The following is a 21,201-nucleotide window of genomic DNA, read 5'->3' as shown; positions in this document are numbered from 1 at the left end:
GCAGTAAGTGTAAGTAATACCTTAACCACTGTAGACAGGCATGGCACTGAAACAGTAGCTGAGAGCTTATATCTTGATACATGTGTATGAAGCAGAGTGAGCTACCTGGGACTAGCATGGACTTTTAAAACCTCAAAGCCAACTCCACCAATACTGTGCCTCCCAATCCTTCCCAAATAGTTACACCAACTGGGGATGGAGTATTCAAATATATGATCATAAAGGGTTCATTGTTATTTAAATTACAACAATGGCTAACTGAAGTGAATGTGTCACACCAATGCTTCTTTAAAGATTGCTGAGAGTTTTTATGTTCCAGGAAATAGACTTCTAGCAAGTTGGTGTCTGGTTCCAGATTTCCTACTAGCTCATTTTGTGGTCTTGAAGAACTAACGCGAAAAGGGTCAAATAATTTAGTCTTCAGAGTTCTGAAAACTGCAATGTTGCCAACTAAACATATACATTAGAATTCTGTATAAATTTGGCACTTTAATGGACAGTTGAAATCTGTAGATTTTGAGTAAAGAATCTGAGAAAGGCAGAAAAAAGAACAGGGCCAGAAGGAAGTGTTGAAGAATACCAAAAGTAAATGTAACAGGAGAAAACAATAGAAATTCAAATAGAAGTGTCATCTCTAAATTATCAAAAGGTGGGGCCATTTTCTGACACATCTCAGCTCAACATGAGATGCTGACAATATTGAGGACAATTTTTCTCTTCATCTTTTAGTTGTGAGTTTTCAGCAAAGTCAGAATTATATTGATTCAGTCATCTTCTCCCTCATGGTTTTGTATCTCCCAACTGTGTGGTGCTACATTTCATTAGTTAGAGGCAGTGAGCTCTGCAAGACTCTTTGTGTTATATGTTGGTCTGTTTGGGGTAGTTCTTAAAGGCACTGAAATCTTTACTCTTCATGTCTATGTCTTCTTTGTATAAATAAGGCTAGATATGGACTTTGATCTTTTTAAAATGGTATTTGAGTTTATAAGAGTTATTAGAAAGCCCAACTATAAAAAGGAAAAATATAGAGACAGAAATATGTACACAGGGAAATGCCCTCTTGCCATGACAACAGATCAGTGTGATGTTTCCATAAAAGAGAAAACAAAAATAATAATATTATATAATATAAATAATATATATTTTAACATATATTTATTAGTTTTAAAATATGTATATATGTGTGTGTGTGTGTTTTAACATATGTATATATTCATTCAGGTTACTAGAATGTTAAAACACACACACATATATATAATTTTATATATATGTAGTAGGGAACGAAGGTCATCTATGAGTGTAGGAAGTGCCTTCCTATGGTGTAGTAGATAAAATAAAAGGTGGGAAAGGATAAATCAAGAGAGTTCAAACATTTCCTCTTTCTCTGATTCAGCTCACTGTGATACGAACTGCTTTGTTCTTGTATACCTTCCTGCCAAGACAAAATGCACCTTCTGCAATTGTGAGCCAAAGGAAGTTGGTCCTCCATTAATTAGCTATCACACCAAGAAATAATGTATAACAATTGCTTTAAAAGATGTTTAAACATGGTGAGTCAAAAGAAAAAGTATTGAACTGCTATTTATTACTTCTTCTCCTTTCCTTTCTCCTCCTGACTTTCCTCATAATTATCACCACTAACATCTGATGAGCTCCTGCGAAGGTTTAGACATGGTTCCCAGTAATTGCATGCTTAAGCAACTCAACCATCACAGCTTAAAAACTCTACTTGTAACAAAACAAAACAAAAATAGACAAAAAACTAAAAAATTTCTCATAGTCAAATCATTATTCTGCTGCTAAGTGATGTGATCAAAATTCATCCAGGTTACTAGAATTCATGTCAGATGTTTTCCTGGATAAACTTGGATTTTTGCTAGACATTTTTTATGGTTGGAAGGACTTTCTCAAAGTACAGTATCTCAAAAGTAAAGTCACATATAGAATGACACTTATAATGCTCAACTGTCTATTTTGGTGAACAAGTCGCATCATAGGCATGTTGGTATACTCAACAATATCACTGCAAATCTGAGATGCTTGCCATCACAACATATGTAGCTTTTTTAAAGTTTGAAATCAAGAAAATGTGAGGCTACATATTTTGACATTAGCAGTGTCACTTTAAATCTTGTCCTAAGACATTAATAGAGACCATGCTTAATTCATCATTGTTCTCAAACACTGTAGAGTTTTCTTTTACCAAGTTTTTTATGTATGTGTGTAGACATAAGTGTTTGTGTGAGTTTGTATGACTACTTGTATTTAGGAACCTTTAAAGGCCAAAAATGAACATAGATCTTCTAGAACTGGAGTTATGGAAACCCACCATTTGAATTCTGGGAACCTGGTGGTTTTTTCCTTTGATGAGTATGAAGTGTCCTTCCTCATCTCTTTCGATAAATTTTGGTTGAATGTCTATTTTATTGAATACTAGAATAGCTATTTCAGCTTGTTTCTTGGGACCATTTGCTGAAAAATTGTTTTCCAGGGTTTTACTCTGAGGTAGTGTCTGTGTTTGTCACTGAGGTATGTTTCCTGTATGCAACAAAATGCTGGGTTCTATTTACGTATCCAGTCAATTAGCCTAAGTTGTTCTATTGGGGGAATTGCACCCATTGATGTTGAGAGATGTTAAGAGCCAATGATTATTGCTTCCTGTTATTTTTGTTGTTAGAGGTCGAATTATGCTTGCATGGCTGTCTTCTTTTGGTTTTGTTGTGAGATGATTTACTTCTTGGCTTTTCTTGGGTGTAGTTTTCCTTCTAGTGTTGGAACTTTCCTTCTATTATCCTCTATAGAGCTGAATTAGTGGAAAGATATTATTTAAATTTGGATTTGTCATAGAATATCTTGGTTTCTTTATCTATGGTGAATCAAACTTTTGCTGGGTTTAGCAGTCTAGGCTGGCATTTGTGTTCTATTAGGGTCTGCATGACATCTGTTCAAGATCTTCTGGCTATTAGAGTCCCTGTTGAGAAGTCCGGTGTAATTCTTATAGGTCTGCCTTTTGTGTTACTTGGCCTTTTTCCCTTACTGCTTCTAATATTCTTTCTTTGTTCTGTGTATTTAGTGTTTTGTTATGTGATAGCAGGAATTTCTTTTCTGGTCCAATCTATTTGGTATTCTGTATGCTTCTTGTATGTTTATGGGAATCTCTTTCTTTATGTTTGGGAAGTTTTCTACTATGATTCTGTTGATGATGTTTTCTGGCCCTTTGAAGTGAGGATCTTCACCTTCTTCTATTCTTGATATTTTTAGGTTTGATCTTTTCATTGTGTCCTGAATTTTCTGGATGTTTTGGGTTAGGAGCTTTTTGCACTTTGTATTTTCTTTAACTGTTGTGTCAATATCTTCTATGGTATCTTCTAGCTGTGAGATTCTCTCCTCTATCTTTTGTATTCTGTTGGTGATGCTTGCATCTATAACTCCTGATCTTGTTCCTGGGAACTAACCCCCCGGGACTTCTGCAAAACCAATAAATACTTGCAGTTGCTGAGATATCACTCTGACTACTAATTGTTTAATTTTTAAATGATCTTTTTGTAGTGAAAAAATGGATTTTACTTTGTGTGTTATCTACTTATCTTACTACTGAAGGAAAGACCAATTTAGTTAGTTCCTGAAATTGCAGTGAGAAGATGGTATCAAACAGAAACACTGCACAAAACCTTTACATTTTTTCTCTATCTAGGTCCACCTTTCATATGGTAATGACCCGTTGTAATAAACATTTTTTTCAAGTAACACATACAAAGAGATACCTTGCTTAATTCATAATCTTTTACATACCTTAAATATGTATTAGAATCAAAATTCACTTAAAAATGTTAAACTGTCTCTATAATTTAAAGTCATTAGTAATTTCTTTAAATGTGTTTCATATCTTCAGAGTTTTGGTCCTACTATGGAAGAGAAAATGAAGGGGGAGTTTTGTAGAGAAACTTTAATCCAGCATCATGGCTGCTCTGACAAGGGATCATATCCAAAGACCTTTTAGGTATCTTTCTTGGTATCCCTCTGACTGGAATGCAGTGCAGATATGTCCTTAAAATACACCTTCAATTCCAAATGATGAAGATAAAGTTAGTTTGTAGAATGACAGAGCCATGTTTGAAAGTGGCATCTAATTAAGGAGCAGTGTCAATTCAGAGAAAGATTTGACAAAAAAGAGTCAGAGATGAGATTTTCCCAACTCTCAAGAGAATAGACTGGAAAGTGAGGTGACTTCAGAGAGTGTAGAGTGAGTCAGAGGAGTTCAGTGAGTGCAGTTCAGTTGAATTTAGGCAATGCAGTGGCATTCAGATGAGTTCAGTGCGGTGCAGTTCATTTTGGTGCACTTCAGTTGAATTCAGTTGAATTCAGTTGAGTTTGTGCAATTCTCATCGATTCTGTTCAGTTCAGCTCAGTTTGTGCAGTCAGTTAAGATAGTGCAGTTCAGTTTGTGGAACTCAGAGGTAGTTTTCCCAAGTAGAGAAATTCTGTCAGAAGCTGAAAGAAGCCAATCAACTTGGAATGGAATTTGAGCCAAAATAGCTGAGTTGAATCACTCAGCCAGAGAATTCAGAAAGAGCTACAAAGAGTGAGTTTGTTCAGCAATAATCCTCAAAGTCTCAATTATATCTGGCTAATATAAGTTACTTTTGCAGAGGTTTCTGGTTTGTGTTACCTCTAGGCAACAGGGAGTATGCAGCACAACCAAATTGTTCTGTTTGCAGGTGGTATCCATCTCTAAAAGCTCATTCTGTCACCCTGCAGTTCATCCTCCTGGTTCTTTGGGAAGTATCTGGTGTCTTTGTTTCTTTTGGAGAGGTAATAAAGGGAGTGATAGCCATTCTTAAATTTCATCTCTATGGAAAGTATAATACAAATATATAATAAATATTTCCACATATTTGGCCCTCACAATTGTATTTTGAGATAAAAGTTTTTTGAGATTCTTGTTCAAAAATGGTTTTTTGTATGCACTTTAATTTCCAACTGTAATTCTTTTTCAAACTCGTTAGGCTATTTTAAGTGATCACAGAGTTTTTACATCGATGGCTCCAAGCTGAATTCACTCTCAGCCATCTCTGCACTACTATAATATATTGTTTTCAAAGAAAAGCCAGAATCATTGCTCAATAATATATGATAAATTGGAGTATCTAAACTATGTAGTTTATTACTTTGAGGAGTGTTTAACGTAACCAAATGCACTGTTGGGAACTGTTGCATTGGCAAATATCTGGCAATTATTCAAGTTGTGTTAGCACTATTTGGGAAATTCACACATGTGAATATCATCTTTATTTGATATTATAAAACATATGTTCATACACTCATGCCTCAAAGAAAATGCCAGTGTAGTTATAATCATTGCAATTTCCCCCAAATTTCTTACAAGTGGTACTGGAATATAATAAAAGAAAAGTGAGAACACTCTCCACTCATCTCCACTACACCAGTGTCTCTTCACTTAAGATCTCTGTATGGAAAAAATGCTTAAATTAAGGAAAGCATGGCAACAGGCAGGATGCCCATCAGTCTAACTGTGCAGCTGCTGGAGTTTGAATAGTTCTCATGGATGCAATAAATATAGCAATGTTTGCTGGCCTAATGAAATTCATTGTTACCATCCTGCCAGAAGATAATCAGTGTCTGAATATTATGCAAAACATAACTGAGTGTTTCATCTTTTTTGTAAACAACCAAATGTTACCATCGTGTTGTAAAAAAGCCATTCAGAATTCTCAGGGTCATTCCAAAGTCCCAAAGAATTGACTCAATGCTAGTACACTGCCATCTTTCATTCAGCCTTTTGAGTTACTTTTTAAAAATAAATTAGTATATTTTCTAATAAGTTGTTATTTTAATTGTAATATAGTAACATGAAAGGTAAATCTATTAATGAGGCATTGTATGGTGTTTTCATAGGTGAATTCTGTTATTCTGGCTTAAATGTGTCTGCCTGCTCAAACACTAATTTATTCTTTAGGAACAAATATTCAAAATTATTCTTCCTAATTCTCTTTAAAGTATATAGCACATTATTAGAAACTGTGTCCATCTTACTATCCAAAGGATATTAGAACTTCTGGGTTTATGCAACTGGGATATACCCATTGACCAGTTTTTCCTATCTTTAACTTGCCTCTGCCTCTGTAACTACTATTTGATTCTCAGCTTTTATGAAGTCACCTTTTTGAGAATCCATATATGAATAAAATTATATTATATTTCTCTCTATTTTTATACATGTGTGTGAGAAAGAGAGAAAGAGAGACAGTGAGTTAGAGAAAGAGAAAAAGAGAGTATGTGTTTATGTATATTATGTTTTGTGTGTATGTTAGCAGACAACCTCACATGTATGTCTTCCATCTTTTTCAAGACAGAATCTCTTGCTGTTTGCTCCTCAGACACCAGGCTAACTGGCCAAGGGGCTTCTGGGAATTCCCTTCTCTGTCTCTTAGCTCATCATAGAGAACTAGATTCTAATGCGTAATACTGCTTCTGCCATTATGTAAATTCTTAGAATTTAGCTCAGGTTCTCACACTGTGCAGCAAGCTTTTTACCCACTGAGCCACTTCCTACTTTGGGGGTTTAGTGTCTGGCTTATTTTATTGAATATAATAATATTTAATAACATCAATGTTGCCTCAAATAAAAGGATTTAATTCTTATAATGGGTGAATCATTATCTACTATGTACCTGGACTGAATTTGTCTCTAGGGGTTCACTTCATTTGTTTCTATTTCTTGGCTATTGTGAACAGTGTTTCAATAAGCATTAGAATACAGACTATTCCATTTGCTCTAAAAATACATAGTGAAATTGTTAGATTATACTATTGCTCTATTTTTAATTTTTGAGGTAACTTCATATTGTGTTCCATAATTACTGTACTAATTTACATTATTTCCAAAAGTATGCATGAATTCTCCTCTACTCTATCTTCATTGGTACTTCTCATTTTTTTTCTGCTACTGTTTTCAAGACAGGGTCTCACTATATAGCTCTGGCTGTCCTGGAATTCACTATGTGGCCTTGAACACATAGAGCTCTGCCTGCCTCTGCCTCCTGAGTAATACAATTAAAGGCATGTGCCACTAAGCCTAACTATGATAGTTGTCATCTTTGGTCTCAGAAAAATCACTTTTTTTAGGCTGGGAGTCATGATGCATGCCTTTAATTCCAGCACTTTGGAGGTAGAGGGAGACCAATCTGATTTTCAGTCTAGCCTGGTCTACAGAGCAAGTTCCAGGGCTTCACAGAGAAACACAGCCTTGTAAAACCAAATAGGATTAGATAGATAGATAGATAGATAGATAGATAGATAGATAGATAGATAGATAGATAGATAGATAACATTCTGGCTGGAATGAGCTGGTATCTTATTGTTTTAGTTTGCACTACTTTGATAATTTTTGCTGATAATACTTCATCTATTGGACATTATCATCTCTATTGCTTACTTTTATTTTATTAATTTATTTTTAATATTGTGGCGTGTGTGTGTGTGTGTGTGTGTGTGTGTGTGTGTGTGTGTTGAGGCAAGAGAAAAACTTGGTGTAGTCTATCTTCCCTTTTGTGTCTGTTTCAGAGGATCAAACTCAGGTCACAAGATTTGCAATGCAGGTTTGTTTACCTGCTAAGCTCTGTTATTTATATTTTAATAATTGTTTGGGTTTCTACTATTGAATATTTTGATTTCTTTATATACTGTAGATATTAACCCCTTTGTGAGTATTTTCTATATTTTTCCAGTTGTCACTTTTCTGTATTGACAGTTTTGCTGAGCAGCTTTTTAAAATCACACAATCTCTTTTCCCTATTTTTTCCTGATACTGTGCTTTGAAAATACTGTTCCAAATAACCTTGTCTATCCCATCCAATGATGTTAGCAAGATAAGTAAAAACATTTTGGATAGCTTCAAAATCATTTTGTGTGACTTGAAATCATATAATGCTTACAAGATAGGAACCAGCCATAAGGCAGTTCCTGAGCCAAGTCTAAGGTAGGTTTTGATGTGCTTAGGGAACCAACTACAATGTGGCATTGATATGTTGGTGAACCAGTCCTAAACTGTGAATCCTGAAAGCTCTAAACTAATGTGTACTGGAGAATTTAAAATACTGGAAATTTGGAGATGACCTGAAAACACAACATCTCAAGTCTGTTCTGGTCCCCACAGGTAAGGTGACTTGGAAACTGGCCTCTGTGTGGCTCTGACTTTAGAAATCAGTAGTTGAATCTTTGTTGAGTTCACATATGCTCTGATGGGATTGGTGAGTTGGTGGGGACTATCACAATTCTTAGCTGCAAGAGAAACAGCCTCTGTATGATTGAACTCCAACAGCTTCTTAGGAGTGCTTTATATTGTAACACAAAAAGCCACTTTAGCAAGATAATTTCTGTATACCAAAACTTACCTCTGGCCCAAAGGCTATCTAGAAACACCTATCACCTATGCAATTTTCAGCAATCTGTATGCCAAGCCTGTCTCTGGACCAAGATACAAAGGTTCTAAGAAACCTTCAAAGGAATAACCCCATAAAACCTCAGATAACAATCACTGATAAAGGGGTACTTCAATGTTTAGGTGCTATCATTCCAGATTCCTGCCAGATACAACATCTCTGCTAAAATTCTGTAACAGTGCCTACCAGTCAACACTAGCTAACTTTGACAGATGTTCTCATGGACTTTCTGGAACTTCCAAAACAACAGTACCACACTCCCAGCCTGCCACAGCTGTAGAACCTAACAGCAGACATGGATAGCAGATAGAGCTTGCTCTCAAAGTGTTCTCACCAGAGTGGATTCCCCAAGGGAAACTTGAAGCATTTTCTGCCTGTTAGAGCATTCCTAAGTGAGATGTACATTTATATGAGATTACCATAATCTTTATTAATAACTTGGTCCTATAAGGAATGTTTGTGTGAATGAATCAAGAATATTTGAAAGACAAATGTTTATATTCTAAGTGCTGAGTACCTCACAGCTCATCAGTCATGTCTTCTGCAAATGTCTTAAACTTTCTTCACCATATTTTTTTCTTGTAGTTTCATAGCTTCAGGTTTTACATTTGAACATTTAATACATTTTGAGTAGATTTTTGTAACTGGTGAGAAACAAGACTATCTTCTTCTGTATGTGAATATCCCTTCCATAGATCAGTAACACCTTTACTGGAAGGAACTTGGCAGTAGATGTGTGGGGTTACTTTGGGGATCTCTATAATGTTCCTTCAGTCTCTATGTCTATTTTATGTCAGTTTATGCTGTTTGCATGGTTACAACTTTGTAGTATGTGTGTTGAAATTAAGTAGTGTAATGCCTCCTACTCTGCTCCCCTCCTCTAAGATTGCTTTGGCTAGTAAAGAATTTCTGATTCTATATACATGTTAAGATTTTGTTTTACACTAAGATTATATACATGTATACTGTGATACACTAAGCCAACATGTAGATCACTTTGGGCAGTAGAGACACTTTAACAATGCCAAGTTTTCTAATTCATGAGCATAAGATGTCTTTCCGTTTTGGGGTCTTTAATTCCTTCTATAGTTTTCTGTGGAGAAATCTTTTACCTATTTAGTTAAATTTTTTCCTAGCCATCTTATTTTTTTTCTGTAGCCACTGTCAGGGTAATTATTTTCTTGGTGTCTGATTCATATAATTTATTATAGACATATAATAATTTTGATTTTAGCATGTTGATACTCTGAAACTTTGTTAGGTTTCTTTATTAATTCTTACTCTGTGTTGGAAGAATTTGGGGGCTTAACCATTTATTTGTCTATTTAGTTGTTTATTTACTTATATTTAGATAGAGTCTTATATTGTCCAGACTGGACTGCAACTTGCTGTGTGACCAAGAATGGCATTGACTTTTTGCTATTTCTGCCTTTATCTCTTAAGTTCAGGATCTTCAGGTAAGCAGACATGCCAGGTTTTATATGATGCTAGAGAACAAACTCAGAGCCTCACATAACTATTGAATAATCATTCTATCAACAATCTGTGTTCTCTCTTTGGGGAAACTTCAGTCATCATGTAGAGTAAAGTGATGGATGTGGGCATCCTTGCCAATTATTTATGTATGTATTTGTTTGTTTGTTTGTTTGTTTGTTTATCTTGTGAGCAAACTTTGAGCTTTTCCTCTGTTGTATAATGTCAGTTGTTGGACTATTGTATGTGGTTCTTATTATGGTTGACACCCACCCCTTCCATACTTAATTTGTGTAGCAGTTCTATCACAAAATGTGTTGAGTTCTTCCAAATGTCTCTGCAGCTATTGCAGAGATCTTAAGTATTTGTTCTTCACCATGCTCATACAACATGTCATACTTATTAATCAGTCATCTGAACTGAGCCTTCTATCTATTATGCTTCTCCCTCTACCATTACACAAGACAACAGACCAGAAAATTTATTCTACATTCTTTGCCTTTGAGGAACTACAAATGGTATGACCTGTGAGGTACAGGTATTACTCCATATTGCTGAAAATGAATTTTATTTTCATAACACTTCATATATGAGATAAAGAAAAATACTTACATGTATGTGTGCAAAATTAATGTTTAGTGTGTTATTTTCATTCTGAAGAAAAGATATGTCTTACTACCTTGTGATTATAAGATTGCTACATGCAAAACCACACATAATATGTCAAAAATGATGATACAGTTTTCTTTTCAAGTTATAGAATTATGGTTAACAAGCTTACTTGGAAGGATAATTAACAAGTATAATTCAATAATACACTAAAAACAACTTGGAGGCTTTACATCTATGCACCTGTCAAATTCAGGCATAGTTTATTCACATTTATGTAGCTATTCTTACCATCACTTCTTGAAAAATATAAAACCACTGCAGGTGGTCAATATCAGTTGATCACTTTTAACAAATACAAAGCTTATTTTAAAGTACCAGATGATTAGGTGAAGTGTGACATCAATAGAATATGTGAAATAATAGTCAGCATGTGCTTATCATAACAATGACTATGGAATCTAGATACCATAATAATAATCCCATAGGCAAGTGACTTGTAAAGGAAATGACTAGAATATCTGACCAATAAAATTAAGTGTGATATTGTATTCTATGTTATATTGTATTTTTGCTAACCACTATCAGGTACAGATTGTCAAATGAAATTATTATTCCTAAATACAGGACTGGATTTTGTGGCCCAGAAAACCAAAGTGTGTTGGTACATACTGTGCACTCACAATTGTTACCCATTAGTACCTTTTTCATTTCTAATTTTTTCTGATTGATATTTTTGATAAATTATGATTAAAAATTAATATAAATTTTATCTTCATCCCAAATTCTACATGATATTTGAGTATCTGAGGTAAATACACAAGAGCTTTTGTTTAATGCAATTCTTCTGTCTGTCTATTTTAATGCTCAAAGCTTTATTTTATACTGCAATTTTAAATTAAGTAAAGGGTTTATTGCTATTTCTCCTAAGCAGGCATTTGGTTCTGTTAACTCTATAAACTATCTTTCAAATGGCTCAAATTGCATTAAGAAATTTGTTAAATAATTTATAGCACCTTGAAATGATTTCTTAACAATTTCTTTATTCAGTTTAATCATAATTATATCAACATGTATTTCTCTATGGATATTTATAAAACACCTCTTTCTTATTCCCCAGATATACTTAAGACTTTTAAGCAATTAAAAAGTTTGCATGTTCTACTAATCTTGTGAAAAATACAAATATTTAATTGGAACCAAAAGAAAAAACATACAAAGACAGTTATTCATAACAATAGTCTTATCTAATTTGTGTTATATTTCTTTGTTACCATACACTGAAACAATCATTTTCTAGTAATCACAGGTGATAATTCTAAACCTAAAAATTTCTGGTCAAGCATCTGGCACACACTTATAATCCCAGCATGTAAGAAGTGAAAACAAGAATAGGAGCTCAATCCAATCCTGCCACATAGTTAAATTTTCTACTATCCTGGGCTACACAAGGCTCCATTTTCCAAAATATTAAAACCAAAATAATTTTTATTTTTATACTCTTAACATATGGTCTTGAAATAGGAAATATTAAATATTGATATTTAAATAATAATAATAATAATATCATAGTAGGTGTGAGAATAACCTATAGAGTTATATATTTTAGCCATCATTTTTAGTTTATCATGATAGTAAAGTTAATATAAATCAACATTTATTAATATTAATAGTAAACTTAATGTAAATCTTAATTACAGAGAAATGTTTGGAAAGTAATTTGAGCATTTGTAATGTGAGCAAGTTATGTGATTTCTAATAATAAAATATAGTGTCTTTCAGGACATAATAATAAGCATTTCTCAAGGGACATATCAACATATGTCTAATTTATTCTTCATTTTCTCTTAGCAAAGAAAATATTGGCTTTCTCAGATTAGCTAAGTAAATTACAGCCCAGGAGGCTAATACCCTTAACTATAAGAGAACAGAAACTCTTACCAGAAAGAACTTGGTGTGACAGGGACTGAAATTAAGGTAGAAGAAGTTCTAACAATATTATAATGGTCCACAACTGAAAGATGAGTTAATTGTAGAATTTTTTTTAATGGCAGAGCCATCAGTTTTCAAATGTGTGCTCTTATACCTTCATTGAGGGAATGTGCAGTTAATTTATTATGCAATGTCAATAAATGTTTCTCTCAGTATGTAAACCAAAACCTATTCTTTGTTAGGTTCATACCATTAGGTACTAGATGTAGCAATGTAAAAGTAAAGTTAAATAATATTTTTCCTATTTTCCCACAGGGCAATTTTTGCTAAATAATGACCAAATAAAGTACTTTCATCTTGTCAGAAGACAAAACCACAGTGATTCCAAAGCTATAAGAGAATATTCTCATCTGGTCTGTACTGTTATTGAAACACCAAATATCCACTGACTATGAGGTGTTCGCATGGATTGAAGAATGCCTAATAACTGTGAATCCTCTCTCATTGTCTAATACAATGTTTGGGTCTTAAGGCCAATATCTAACCTCAGATAATACTCTAATATGGCCTTCTCAGAAGCACATTGTATACCATCCATGAAATTGCATTTCTTATTGAGTGAATTATTTTAGAACCAACAATTACTATTTAGTGAAACTCTAAACAGCTCAGAGTACTGCAGATACTTTGGCAATCTAGGTAAATAATTCTGTTAAATCATACTTTTCATGGGGTTCATATCTATAGAAACTTTAAGTTCCATGAGGCCACATCTATTTAGTCATTTCTTCTTGTCCACCTGTGTGCTGGGTCCACGCTAGTTAACAGGCAATATTATACTAAAATAAATGGTCAATCTTTCAAGAGAACTAAAGTTTAAAAATCAGTGTAAAGAGATAGAAAAACACACAGAAGATGAATCACTTCAAATAGTTTTGTATGTATTTGTACTTATTTTTTTTGTTGTAGTAAAATAACATGAAAAAATGCAACTTATAGAAGAAACAGTTAATTTGGACTTATGGTTCCAGAGAGATGACTCCATTAGGGCAGGGAAGCATAGAATGAAATAGCAGTTATGGCAATTGGAGCAGGATGCTGACAGTATATCCTCAACTAAAACATGAAGCTGAGAGCAAGAGAACTGGAAGAAAAAGAAGGCTATAAGCTGCCGAAACACACCTTAGTAATAAACTTTACTTTTTCAGCAAGAATACACCACCCACCACCTCCCCCAAACATTGCCACCAAATGAAGACTGCGTGTTTAAGTACTGACTGTGTTAAAATATATTTCTCACTCAAACCACCCAGATGGGCCCACATGGAAAGAAATCGTGTGGATACAGTACATGGGATGTACTTTAGGGTACAGTCCTCATATACCAGACACGCGGTGATCACACAGGGAAGGAGAAGAAAGTCTGTCCTCTGACCCCAGGAATGAGATTTAGGTGAAGCTGCCATGCTTAGCTACAAATGAAATTTGATCTCATAGAAAATAAACGGCCATAAAATTAATTTATATAATATAGCTTTATTTTCATCTGCATAAATCTGAAAGGCATTAACTTCAAAAGCAACTCAGGTTTATTGATACTGACAACATTCTGTCCAGTTACACCAGAGGTACCAGGAAGCTGAAATGTACTCTTGATTTCTTATATTGAGTTTCTTCTTAGGCTTTGCGTGTTGTAGACTTCACAGTATTTGCAGAATTACAAACCAGCTATTACTGGTTTGAACTCTCCATCTCATTTTACTTTCTCCAGTGGCCGTTTATTTTCTCTAAATGGCCTACCCAATCTGGCTAAAGAGAAAGGTCAGCACTACCCATGGAAACTGTCTTCTTCACTGCACTGGACATTAGACCTAGGCATAAATCTACATTCCATACTCATTTATCCATTTTCATCACCATCAATACCAAATAACAAAAGTATGAAATGTTAGTCATAGTAGGTTAGATGCGATGAAGACCTGTGCTTTTCAAACTGTTATTCAGGCATAGAAAGGCTCATGATATACAGCCAGACTTGTGATTCTTAAAGCATGTGAACTTACTGAACTGGAGTCTTGGAATTTTTTGGGTCAATATTCTTAGGTCTGAATATATACAAAACATTCTACACAAGTCTTGAAGCACCATGTGAATACCTGAAATTTTCCTTCTTGTACATTAGAATTATTTTTATGAAAGCTCAGGTTATGAATTTAAATCAACTAGCTCTTTGCTCTCTTAACTGTAATGGATTTTATGAATTAAGTAAAATATGTTGGGAAGACTTTTTATTAAGTAAGATGATTTACTAAGCTTCTTTCTACTTTCTTACTTTAACATTTTAAAGTTAGTGATTTCATTTTTAAATCTTTGCCACACGAGCATGAATAAAAAGAAAAGGTAACATCTTCCATCTTAAAACAGTTATATATTTATATGCTTCTCTTTTGAAATTTGTTCTTTAACAATTTCATAAATGACTATAATGCATTATGATTATATTCACCCACATTGCCATCTTTTACATCCCAGCCCTCAACTCTGGATGACCCACTTTTCCCCAAGTGTTCTTCTTAGTACTTTCATATATTTTGTGCAAAAACCCACTGATTTTCATTAGGGTTGAGCCTATATGAGCCTGTATGTTACCAGTGGATATGCTACCAAATACTCTAACAACCACTAACGACCAATATCTCCCAGTTAGGGATGGGGCCCCATGAGCCTCTGCATCATCCATAATAGAATGTTGATATGCTCTTGATCTATTAGTCTTCTGTAGGTAAGTACAACTTCTATGTATTTGTGACTGTAATGACCAAGATGTATCTGACGTTTTACAGCACTGCTCCCCATTCTTTTTTCTCCTACAATATTCCCTCAGCCTTGGGTAGAGTGCTTGGTTAGGATGATACAGATGTCCCATTAAAGAACATGCATATAATGTCCATAGAGTCTAGAAAAGGAAAGCCTGGAACTGGAGTTACAGATACTTGTGAGACTCCATGTGGGTCATACAAACAAAATAAAGATCCTCTTCAAAACCAGTAAGTTTTTTCTAATTGCTGAGTCATCTTTCCAACCCCACAGGGAATTTCTTAGTCATCAAAAGTGGGTTGATTGGTAAAAACAAAACAATACACCTGTTTCTCTTGTCACGATAGGTAGTTCTAGCTAGCTTAAACATACTATTTTTCTTAAGCAGTATTTTAATGTATTTTATTCCTAAACAAAATATTTGCCAATTTTTGTTCTCTGATTTGAGAGCTAGTATTATACCTTCAAGCAAAACATTCATATGACATTAAATCTCTTCAGACACACATCAAATGACATACCATAATCATTAGGACTACAACAATAGCTTTGTCATATGAAAGAAAAATGTCCACAGGCAATAGCAACTTCCAACCCTTAAAATGTGGTTACTGACTAGGATCAGTCAAGACAACACTTTTTATTCACACAAGGTAGACTGTTGGTATTGGACAAATTAAATATCTTTATCTGGATAGGAAAGGATTTCAAGAATTTCTCTGAAATAGAGAAATATGTGCTTAGAGTCCAATGTTGTTATGAGGTCATGGAACAGAATTCATTTGGAACGGCCTACTTTATTATCTACTTTCCCCAAAACATATTCTTCATAAAATACATATACAAAAAAGGCACTAGGTTAAATTTCTTTTTAAAAAGATTTGTGTGTATATGTGTGTGTGTGTATGCATGTGTGTGTCATCATATGTATATAGTATCCTCAGAGGACAGAAAAGGAATTCAGATCTCCTGGAGCTAGAGGTATAAGTGGCCTTTTGTATGAGCAGTCAGTGCTCTTAATCACTTGGGAGGCAGAGGCAGGCGGATTTCTGAGTTCGAGGCCAGCCTGGTCTACAGAGTGAGTTCCAGGACAGCCAGGGCTATACAGAGAAACCCTGTCTCGAAAAACAAAAAAACAAAACAAAACAAAAAAATCACTGAGTAAACTTGTAGGCCTATCAATTTTTAGTTTTTTACTGACTGTCCTGAAATGAATTTATTCCTGCAAAGATTTTAATTACAGCATTATGCATATTTAAATGCACACAGTCTGGGTTCATAGTACCAAAAGATAGAAAGAAGCAAAACCAAAATCTGTAAGTCAGAGACTCAAGCCATCACAGGGGATGCTCAGAAGCCATCCATTCAAAAAACCAGTAGAAGGCAATGACTCAAGATACTTCAATACTTACAGGTACAAACACTGTTTCCCACAGCAACTTCATGATTTCTGAATCCTGAACAAGGAAGCCATGTTTAAGGTGCTTGAAGTTGGACTGGGGGTAGCTGCCTTGTTTCCATTGTTACTGTACTGGTAGATTGCTTTAAACATACTAGAATTTGGTCTAAGCCAAGACACATATTCAAAAGTACATAATATGAAAATAAACAATAATTGAAAGTGTCTCCAATAGTAAAAAAAAAAAAGATAAAAACAAACAGAAATGTTCTAATAACAGTACATTCACCAGAAAACAACCAAGTAGAAAAATTCTTAATCAGTAAAATATAGATTATTCAAACATGTTACTTGGGGAAAGATAAACAAAAAAATAACAAAACAAATGTCAAATCAATAAAATCGAGTTGTATTGGAAATGAGTAATCTCTAGAAGTGAATTGTTGTATATGTTTTCCTAGACAAGCTGTAAGAAATTCTATCTTGATCTTGCTCACAGCTTGCTGCATATTCATCTCCTGCAGCAGCATGCAATTTGCATAATATAAGACCGAGTTCTGTGCTTTGGAATACCCTTGGGTGAGCTAAGATAAGAAGGACTCTGATGTTACTTTGCAGTTCCCTTTTTACAGAGTTTCCAGATTTGCTGGAAAAATAGATTGTTTGTTGTGGAAGGATGAAGAGAATTTTTATAATATATGATATGTACATAAAGTCATATGCTATTGATACATATATATATGATAATATTATAACTGAATATAATATTATGGTTGTTTGCTACTAATATTGAATAACAACAAACATTCCAAGAATATATATGAAAATGAAAAGCAAACAAAGAAAAGAATGTATTTTAATACATTTACATTTTAATCTGTTAATTTATGCTCAAGGAATAGTAGAAAGAAGCATTTCTGACCAAATTTTTATTTTTAATTTTTTGTCTTGCAATGGAATGAGATCTAACCATATTATAGTGCATGATCACAGCATGCCTAATGAAAAATAGGTTAAAGAAGAAATCATTCAGTAGAGGCTATGTAGCAGAAAAACTGGTCATTTTCTAATACATATCAGAAAAAAATCATAAAATCATACTTAGATTTGTGTGAGATATATACTTAATTACTAGAAATATTTTCATCAAAATCTATTCATTGTTGTAATTCTCATTAAAACAAATATAGTAGTTTGTCTTTCTATATCCTCTCATTCAGTATCCATACTTTCAAACTAGCCACTCAAAAGCATTATAAAAACTTGAGCCTGTGCTGAACATATATATAGACCTTCTTGATGTAACAATTCCATAAGCAATACATAAAACAACTGCCTCATTATTATTCACATCATAAAGAATCATCAATTAAACAGATATGGTATTCATGAAGAAATATAGTCAATATACAAATATTGTACCATTTCTTAAAGATGACTTTAACTTCTTCAGATTGTACGATTCACAGCTGGGAAGCCCTGCTTATAGAGACTGAGAGATGACTGTGTCCCTTCTGTTTCAAAACTCATATTGTATCCTTTTAAGAAATACAAGCTTTTGGATTCCAACTGTAAGTGACATCATATACTGTATTTTAAAATGAAAAAAAAAATGTCGTGGAATCACATACTATGGCACTGTTTTCTTGTATATATAAATATTCAGTTACTAAACTAAGTAAAAATGAATTACTAAAAAAAAATGTACAAATCATACTTCTTTTGAAGGTTTCAAAAACAAGTGCATCTATAAAGAGAAATAAAAATTCATAATAAGACCATATTTTTCAATTCCTTTTATGAACTAGGTTATGTTTCAAAATATGGAAAACACATTTCCAGATTGAAGATTACTATTTTTCCAGATGTGCCCATCACCAAACACTGATGAATAATTAATAAACAGCTTCTGCAGAAGCACAATAAGAACCAAATCTCAAAGTCAAAGTGTCAGAATTCATGCACACACGTCATTAGCTCTTGGTATTGCTCTTGCTATTTTACCAATACTGCACTGAGGACTAATGTCATTAGTGTGTCACTTACTGATGGGTAGAGGTAACCTTCTCCATTCATTGCTATGTACAACCCTGTCTTCACTCCCTGGATGGCAACAACGCGCAGTCCCACTGGGATGAGGTTGAACAGTGCTGTTGAAGATAAAGGTGATCTGTCACCAAGCAGTAAATGGAGCAAAGCACTTCAATAATACTTCCCCTTCTTTTCTGTTATTTAAGAAACATCATAATATTTCTATTTTACAAGGTCAACTGAAGAATTTTATGATGAAAAGGCTTCTGCTATATAGAAAAAAAAAAATGAGCATCTCAGATTCAGCTTCCCCATAGAAGGCTTGCTCACATTTTGAAGGCTTTGAGGGACAGAACAAAATCAAGCCTGGAATCATGCTTCTATTATCAAAGTCTTTGACACTACTAGTTTTCAGGAGAAAAAAAAATCATCTATGAATATTCTCAAGGTTCAGAATTTCAAAAGTCCAACTTGAAAGTTGACCATCATTTTCTATACAGTATGACTGGGTATTGTAGTGCAGCATAGGCCAGAAGTTCAGAAGTAATTCTTAAACTAAATTGCTTTGGCAAAAGCAAATGAGATGCCAGATAATCCAAGAAAAGATGTATACCTGCCCATGGGATAAACTTAAAAGGCGTCAATAAAATTGAATAACATGCAAATTTTCAAGAAAGACTTTTATTTATTGGTATTGTACAAAGCTATAAATAAAAGTAGAGTATGCTCAGTTTTATATTTCTGATAAGTTAAAACCTAATTATATTTCTACATTTTCTTCCCCTTGAATAAGGGTATTTAATGTATTTTTATGAAATGTATACAACAATATCATCTTGGATATTGTCAACCACAATATCTCTGGTACACATATACTACTTAATGAGGCTTCCATTAATATTCTTAGTGCAAGTATTATTGACAAGAAAGGTATTAATATTAACTGTTCTCATTCAACTCCTTAACTTGAATTTATTTCTGAGCAACAGGAATAGGCATGGGAAATACTTAGCTCTTAACATAAATTTCTAAGTAAAATGTCTTATCTTTAGGTCTTTATCTCTTTCACAGAAGACATGTCAGTTGAAATTGATAGGCAATTTGATTTCATTCTAAGGCTACTCAGTACATAAAGTAATACTCAACTTTTGTTCTGTTTTTCTTCTTCAGGGTCATACTATGTATGGTGGGGAAAGCTACATTCTCTTTTGCAATAATTACATATTCCTATTTTCCAAACCATACCATATCTGCACCTCAAAGGAAAACAGCAGGACCTGGTCTTGATAAATACACAGAGATTAATTTGGGGGCCTATATGTGGATAGTTGAGTATTGTTTTCACTATGCAAAGTAACACTGAACTGTCTTCCACAGGATTCTAGAAGATTATGACATATAGAAAACAATTTTTAGTTCCTTTTATTTCTGTTATTTAGTATTGCATATGGTATGGTGTCATTGGGAACTAGGCTTTGTTCTGAAAATTCTCTGTTTGTTTTTTGCATGTGAAGTTTGTGTTTATTTTTATTTTTACTATCACCCTAAAATTTGAAAGGGTGGACACTATTGGATAATTCCTAACTTCCATGCAGGATTTTAAGATAAAACATAATCTGCTTTTTAAAAAGTGTTGTAGCTTCTTAATATATCATGTCAACTATATGGTATAATTCCTCAAGGCAAGGGTAATATGAATACACTAAAATAATACATTGTAAGAAGCAGAAAAATTCTAAAATGTAGCCTAAAATAACCATAATAAAAATTACAATATCTTCTTTTTCTGGGATTCTAGCAAGGAAAATCCAAGCAATTATCATTTACTAATTAACAATGTAGAGCTGACCATGGAGGAAGAGTAATGCTAGTTAAGAACACAGATAAATTATTTTTCACTCTCCTCAAATTTTATATAATTACAAAGCAATGAGGCAAAACCTGATGGAATAAAAATAAAAATGTCCCTATTATTGTGTTTCTGTTGTAGAAATCTCTGGTCTACAAATACATATGAAGCCTAGTTGTACATGAAACTTGCTGTGTTTATGAAATAAAATGAACATACCCAGCCCTGAGCCAAACAAGTCAGAATCTCTAGGGCTGGGTTAAGAACACAAGAAAAGTTTCAGAAGAGCTCCTCAAATGAGCCTACACTGCAGTTCATGTGAGATCACATTCTAAACCACTGGCGGGGGGGGGTGATGTGACGATTTTTGTATACTTCAGACCATCAGATCTAACTATGCTTGTGAACTATATACCTCACACCCTCACACCATGCCAGAAAATAAAGAAAGCAAAGAAGAAGCTCTCTCCTTCAGGTATAGCGTCTCTGTTTTTTTTCCCCTTTGAAAACTCTTGTTATAATTTGTGCAGATAATAACACTGAATCTCTAATCTTATGAAAGAGAAATTTTATTTATAAGACCTCTAACAACAGTTATTTCCTTTCTTCCCTGTGCCTGAATTAATTTT

General features: G+C 33.8%; 1 protein-coding gene across 3 annotated transcripts in view; it reads right to left on the bottom strand.

The window, feature by feature from the left end:
* Fgf14 (fibroblast growth factor 14) overlaps positions 1–21,201 on the bottom strand; it is a 599,516-nt gene that overhangs the window by 114,602 nt on the left and 463,713 nt on the right. For all 3 annotated transcript variants that reach the window (XM_034498800.3, XM_076930521.1, XM_034498801.2), the window contains one exon: positions 18,739–18,842. In XM_034498800.3, coding sequence (XP_034354691.1) covers positions 18,739–18,842 — 104 coding nt within the window. The remainder of the gene's footprint in view (positions 1–18,738; positions 18,843–21,201) is intronic.

This window comes from Arvicanthis niloticus, chromosome 3 (genome assembly GCF_011762505.2).
Source record: "Arvicanthis niloticus isolate mArvNil1 chromosome 3, mArvNil1.pat.X, whole genome shotgun sequence".
Classification (NCBI taxonomy): Eukaryota; Metazoa; Chordata; class Mammalia; order Rodentia; family Muridae; genus Arvicanthis; species Arvicanthis niloticus.
This window is presented reverse-complemented; position numbering and strand designations above follow the sequence as displayed.